Genomic DNA, 7,314 nt, shown 5'->3' with positions numbered 1-7,314 from the left:
AGTAGACTGTGGAAAGTGCACTTTTAGAGCAGTCTCTATTTTCCTGGAGAATTCCTTCATCTTTTCTTTTTCTATATTCCCAATCTTCTTTCCTTTGAGACATACATACATATATATATATATATATATATATGAAACTCAGGTGTAGTTACAAATCTCTAGTCCTCACTGCAAACAGCGCTACCTATATGTAAGCACGCCCCACTCCAAGAGATGGGCTGCTTTTCCTGTGCATGTACAACCAGGTTAGGTTTGGGATTGCTTTAACCAAGTGAATACAGAGAAAGTGGTATCCTCATAGCCACCAACACCGCATCTTAGGCGTCCCTTTTGATGGAATTCAACCATCATGCCACGCACGAGAAGCAGAGACATTCTCTGGAGAAGTCCCTTAAGGGAGGATCAAATCAACTGTGCAACTTGCTGGTAAGCAGAAGTCTCAACACCTGGCACCAAATGAGTCCCTCTGACATGGCTGGATCCCATCTACTCACACAACAACGAGACTTAGTCATTCCAGAAAGCCACCATAGTTCTGGGGTTGCAACAGAGCAAAATTAGCCAAAACAGAAAATGATTCTGAGTCAGGATTCTCCAGCAGCAGGTCATAGTATGCATCCTGAACACGGGCACTGAGCAGAAGGGAGACTTTGCGGCATTCGGTCAATGTAGTCACTAGAACAAGGAGACTAAAAAGCAGCCCTTGATGTGAAAGGCACATCAGATCTGCTGCATGGTGAAAGCCAAAACGAATAAGCTTACGGAAACTGCTGAACAGAAGATAACCTAATAGATACACTTACATAATTCAGCTCAAAAACGCCAACTGACTTTCTAGCAGTCTATGATCAAACAGGAGAGAGAAACGAACTAAAGAAGCTGTTCCATTTTGGAGCAGAATTCAGAGGAGCTATAAGTAACCCAGAACATCTTTTCCAGCCATCAAGAAACTGCCTCAGGACAAAGATTAAAGCCAGAGTTGCTAGTCACAGACTCAAAGGATGCAGCTGTACTGTCTTGGTAACACTGAAAAACATGAGGTCAGTACCTTTTGGATCTCACAGGCAGACAAGAAAGAATCTTACAGTTTGAAGATTCACTCAGCTAGACAATGAACAAGACTTTCACAAGTGTTGTCCCTCAACCTCTGACTCTCAAAGCAGACACCTGTTCCGCAGCTCCATGAATATACCTTCTGTGTACTGGAGTGTATCACAACTCAACTCACAGAAAACACAAGACATCTTAAAAGGGATTACATCATCTTAACTAAAGGGATAATCTGGTTTAAAAAAAAAAAAGGCAACAGCAGCTATTTTGAGCCTTTGACCTCCAAAAATCAGGATGCAGTTTGACAAAAGTTGTTTGGTCTTAGACTTGAGCCATTTCTTATGGGAGCAAAGCAGAGTCAAAATCTCTTAGAGAAGAGTCAAGAGCTGCCAACCACTGACTAGAAGGAATTAGGCCCTAGTCTACACACACTGTTCCTAGAGCCACATACAGTTCAGATATGCACCCAACTGCACTTCAAAACAGCTATGGACCACTCACTGCTATGCTCCTCTTATTAACCACCCCCCTGCTTTTTTTATTAGAAAGTCAGATTCACAGAGAGGAGACAGAGAGGAAGATCTGCCATCCGATGATTCACTGCCCAAATGGCTGCAATGGCTGGAGCTGTGTCAATAGGAAGTCAGGAGCCAGGAACTTCTTCCAGGTTTCTCACGAGGGTGCAGGGTCCCAAGGCTTTAGGCTGTCCTCAACTGTTTTCGCAGGCCACAAGCAGGGAGCTGGATGAAAAGCGGGGCCCCCAGGATTAGAGCTGGCACCCACATGGGATCCTGGCACGTGCAAGGCAAGGACTTCAGCTGCCAGGCTACCGCACTGAGCTCTTATGACCCTATTTTACCTTAAATAGCATCCTTTGCCTGACTCATTCCCTGCTGCGTGAATACAGGGAAGCAACACCCTTCCTTAGCTTATCTTCAAATTGACAGGCACTACCATAAAGTCATCTCAGATGTAACCAACACTGGTTCAGGGGACATTTGTTACCTCAAGCTTGAACATGATGCCAAACTACAGGAGGAGGTGAGGAGCTTTCATTGCTGTGGTCAGTGTATTAAAGAGAACCAGTGCTGGCTACCATCAATCCCTCTTTCGCAAGGGAAGGTAAAGTGCTTTGCTTTTGCCTTCATCCCTCCTTCCCGTCCTCAACACTGGCCTCTACATGACTTTACCAGCACACAGTAGTAAACATGAAGACCTAAAGGATACTTGGCTTCTGTCATGCTCAGTTTAGGATGCCACTTGGTGCACCACAGCCTTCAAGGTGGAAGAACTTTGAAAGTCAGCCGCTGGAGGACTGAGTGAGAACTCTGCAGGCACAGCACCGAGTGGCCTCAGATGCTACCAGATCCACCAGATCCCCAGTTTACTCGGATCCACTTTTCCATGGAGCATGTCTCATGGTTAAAGCTCAAGTGCCTTTTCAAACTTCTTTCTGATTAGCGGAACGCAGAATCACCCATCCGATACCCACCAACTCAAAACTGTTTAGAATGAAACAATTCCTTTCTTAAAGTCCGTCCAATTTGGAGGTGTTAGGAAGTAACAGACAATCAAATCAACACACATTACTGCCAGTTAAGTAACGAAAGCATCAAGGAAGCCACTGCTCAAAACCATCACCAATGCTGTTTTCATGCATTGTTCCACTCTCTTAAAATCCCTGGCTTCCTGGCCGACCATTTGCTAATGGACAGCTGAAATGATATTCTAGTTTTCCTGATTTTTAATTTATAAAATTTAGTCATGATGCCTCACCCCTTCTATGTGCTAACTTCCATTCAGTGCTGTTGATTTTTATACATTAGTGCTATTAACTTACAGCAATTTCTCCAATTGGATGTATCTTCATTTTAGTAACACCAGCTTCATAAACTTCAAGGGAAGGTGCACAGAATTTCAAATACTACACTTCTATTAAGCTTACTTCTGTAAAGCGGACCTGAAAAGCTACGCTAGGTGTCCCAGCACCCAATGCGCTTCCCCAACTGCACTGTAACCCACTGTGTCCTGACCTGACACATTCCAAGTGCTTTCCCATAATGTTCCACTCTGCTGCATCCAACGCTCAAGTGGTGGGTTTTTTCTTTCATCCAGATTTTTAAACCTGAAAACATATGGCAGTTACTATTTTTAATGACCTCTGTTTGTTTGTTTTTAAGATTCATTTATTTTTATTACAAAGTCAGATGTACAGAGAGGAAGATCTTCTGCCCGATGATTCAATCCCCAAGTGACCAATGGCTGGTACTGCGCTGATCCGAAGCCAGGAGCCAGGAACCTCTTCCGGGTCTCCCACATGGGTGCAGAGTTCCAAGGCTTTGGGCTGTCCTTGGCTGCTTTCCCAGGCCACAAGCAGGGAGCTGGATGGGAAGTGGAGCTGCTGGGATTAGAACCAGTGCCCATATGTGATCCCGGTGCGTTCAAGGCGAGTTCTTTAGCTGCTAGGTCATGCTGCCAGGCTGTTTCTGTTATTTCTTTACTATTTTAAAATTGTTTTTATTGGAAATTCAGATTCAGAGAGAAGAGACAGAGGGGAAGATCTTCCATTCAATGATTCATTCCCCAAGTGGAGCTGAGCCAATCCAAAGCCAAGAGCCCAGAGTCTCTTCTGGGTCTCCCACGAGGGTGTAGGGTCCCAAGGTTTTGGGCCGTCCTTGACGGCTTTCCCAGGCCACAAGCAAGGAGCTAGATGGGAAGTGGGGCTGCCGGGATTAGAACCAGCGCCCAAATGGCATCCCCGTGCATGCAAGGAAAGGACTTCAGCCGCTAGGCTACTGTGCCGGGTCCTCCCTTACTATTTTTAGTGGTCTAATTTTGTCTTTAATACTATGAAGTCCAATATGATTTAACCTACACAATTACTCTTAGTGTTTGTGTAATGCAGCTATATCATCTTTTTTACTTTTAACTTCCATCTTACATTTTTACTGTCTTTAGTCTGTACAAATAATAATTTTTTTTAAATGAAACTTAACCAATATGCCATTTAAATGGGCACTTCAGCCTATTCATAATTAACTCTGGATATTGGATAATTAATGTTAATATTCAGTTATCTAATATCCAATATTAGAGAATTCTTTTACAAATGGTTTCTAGTCCTCCCATCCAACTCCCCACCCCCACCCGCAGTAATTTCTTTCTGTAACTGCCTTCTTTATATTTTAAACGTTCTTGCCTTTGGAATAATTAATCCTTTATTTTTTAGCAGTTAGCACTGAAATGTGGCTAGATGTATTTAATATAATGACATAAACTTAAACAAGTTTCTCAGAACCCTTAAACCTAATCTTCCTATTTTATAAACTTTTATTATGCCTTTGATGCAAACAATTAAAATTCATACATATACACACCACTTCACTTCCTCATTAGTTTTTTAAAAACAATTCTTATTTATTTGAGAGGCAGAGATAAACAGAGACAGGTTATCTTCCATGTTTTTACATTCCCCGAATGCCCGCAACAGCCAGGGTTGGGCCCAGAGCTGGAATGCACTCTGGGTATCCCACATGGGTGGCATGACACATGGCACTTGGGCCATCACCTGCTGCCCCAAGGGTCACGTTGGCAAGAAGCTGGAGTTGCAAGTACAGTCATGACTCCAACCAAGGCCCTTGGAGCTGGCATGTGAGTACTGCCACGCGGTGCCATCACCAGATCCCACCCAGGCCATTAACTCTTCAATTTCATACCATCCTTTTGGAGTGGCTTTTTCTAAAACGATTTATTTATTTATCAATCATTTGCAAGGCAGAGAAATAGAAACCAAGAAAGAGAGTGGGGAAGATTCATCTTTCCACTGGCTTCCTCCTGGAATGCTGAGAACGGCCCGGGTTGGAAAACACCAAGGCTGCAACCCAGAAACTCCACCTGAGTGTCCCACGTGTGTGGTGGGGCCCAAGTCCTAGAGCCACTGCCTACTGCCATGCAGCACATTAGCAGGAACTTGGAGCTTGCCACCCCACTGTCGTGTGGGAGGGGGCATTCTCAGTGGCATTGTAACCATCCACCACCCACTTCCCGCTTTATTCTTGAACATCACCATTCTGTAGTTTCCAAAGAAGGCCCGAGAAACACATTTTTCACCTGAACATATTTATTTCAGTTTTACATGGCACAAGTTCTTAAGCTAATTATTTTGTCCTAGAATTCAAAAGGTATCATTGCTGAGAAGCCTAATGAATATGTGACTATGTTGCATTCATCCAATTGTAGTTTTTCTCCCATTGGTTGCTTCTAGAATTTTGTGTTATAATGCAGTGTTCTACAATTGGTCTCAGAATGGATTTTATTTAACTATGTGTTTGGGATATACTTTCTTCTTGAACTTATGAACTCAGTTTCAAAGAAGTGCAAAGCTCTGTCATCTCTTCACGCACTCCTCTCCTCCACGCTGTCCCCTAAGCACTCCTTCTACAGTTCTTCCTTTTCTCTCAACATTCTGTTACTTCCTAGCTTCTTGTATCTCCCTGCTGTTCAATGGGAAATTTCTTTAGCTATTAACTTCAAGTTCATTTGTTTCTTGAGCCTAAAATTTTAGGCAACACACTTGATGGTTATTTCAATAAATCTATTCCACATCGCTAGGAGTTGTTTGGTTCTTCAGACATGTCCAATGTGGTTCCATCTTCCACATGATGGTGATGAGACCCTGAAAAATTGAGTTTTGTTTTTGTTTTGTTTTACAGATTCTTCCAACTTGAACCTGGTGATTTTTTGTCATCACATAATATAAGGGAATCTTGAGCCTAAATTAGGAGTGCTTCCCATGTTGAAAACTATATCCCGAGTGTTACTTAACTTCTTCAACTGTCCTGGCCAGGACAGCACTTCAGATCCAGTTCTCTCTCCTTGCTTTGGCTTGAGATACGGTGACCTTTCCATCCACTCATTTATTATTTATTTATTTGAGAGGCAGAACAGTATGCACACAGAGGCAGAAAGAGGGAGAAGGGAAGATACATCTTCATCTACCGGTTCACTCCCCAAATGGCCACAACTGCTCAGCATGAGCCAAGTCAAAGCAAGGAGCACGGACTCCATGCTGGGCTCCTACCTGGGCGGTCTGGGCCCAAGTACTGGGGCCATCTTCCACTGCCTTTTCAGCACATTAGCATTAAGCTGTTCTGAAGGTAGAGCTGGGACTCAACCTAGCACTCTCTCATGGGATGCCAATGTTACGAGCAGAAGCTCAATACACCGCACCACAGTAACAGCCCCGTAGCCCAGTGCATTCAGGACATTGCCACTAGCACTTGCCATCTTGGCAACCCTAGTCTACTTGGATGATCAATGTTCCCCAACTTGAAACAGGTTTATTTTTGTCAGGGAGGGAAGAGGGTGCTATGGTTCTTGAAGACATCCACTTCCTTGGAGCCTGTTCAAATGCAGACCTTACTAGGGAACGAATTCTTTTACAGTGTCTAATCCAATATAAAGCTGGAAGAAAAAGTCCCAATGTCATAGATTAAATAGTTATGATACACTAAACTGAGAAAGCACATGATTTATGGCACTTTGTATGGATTCAAATCTCTCTGGAAAGGTTTCCTAGTCCCCAGTCAGAAGAGAACTCAGCGGTACATTAGAAAGGTCTAAGAGGATGAACTTACCCCAAGTTGGCAGAAATTGTGTCTAATGTACTGTTACTATTTTTAATGCCTTGATCAATACATAATCCAGATCAAAAGGATCATAATCCATAATAATATCTTATTATTTTTAGCCTTTTAAAAAAGAGGTATTAATGATTTGTCACATGCAATTTCCATCTGGATACATAACTTTATTTTTTATTTATTTGTTTATTTTTGAAACCTAGTCTACCTATAAAAGCAGAACAAGGCAGCTGGTGGCTTCATTTTGGCATAAAACCAATCAAATAGGCATTATGGCAGCAGACACGGCTGTTGCTGTCTGAAAAACAAGGGGGATGTCTACACCTGTATCATTGCTAACCACTGGCCAGCGTTCCCAGGGCTCACGAAGCTCTGTGTCTCACCCTAGTCACTGAAGTAATGAAAGGAGACGCCAGCAGCAAAGACTGCGACTGCGACTGCGGCAATCACACCTAAAGGGAGGCAAACACAGGACAAAGGCAGACGGCATTAGCACAAGTTGACCCTCGATTCTAACGTGTGGCTAACCCATAGGCCCAACAAGTGTATACGAGCACACACACATGCGTACACACACACACACACACACACACACACACACGAAAATGCAACAGGCCTGAAC

At 43.3% G+C, this 7,314-nt stretch overlaps 1 protein-coding gene across 4 annotated transcripts in view; it reads right to left on the bottom strand.

Annotated features, from left to right (window-relative positions):
• Positions 1 to 4,454: 4,454 nt before the first annotated feature.
• Positions 4,455 to 7,314, bottom strand: part of ODR4 (odr-4 GPCR localization factor homolog) — a 33,488-nt gene continuing 30,628 nt past the window's right edge. For 3 of the 4 annotated variants that reach the window (XM_040985381.1, XM_040985383.1, XM_040985384.1), the window contains one exon: positions 4,455 to 7,144. In XM_040985381.1, coding sequence (XP_040841315.1) covers positions 7,077 to 7,144 — 68 coding nt within the window. In that variant the 3' untranslated portion in view covers positions 4,455 to 7,076. The remainder of the gene's footprint in view (positions 7,145 to 7,314) is intronic. The other variant, XM_040985382.1, reaches the window with a different exon arrangement.

Source organism: Ochotona curzoniae, unplaced genomic scaffold (assembly GCF_017591425.1).
Source record: "Ochotona curzoniae isolate NIBS_2020 unplaced genomic scaffold, NIBS_Ocur_1.0 contig_430, whole genome shotgun sequence".
Lineage (NCBI taxonomy): Eukaryota > Metazoa > Chordata > Mammalia > Lagomorpha > Ochotonidae > Ochotona > Ochotona curzoniae.
The sequence above is the reverse complement of the archived record's forward strand: the minus strand, read 5'-3'. Positions and strand labels throughout refer to the sequence as shown.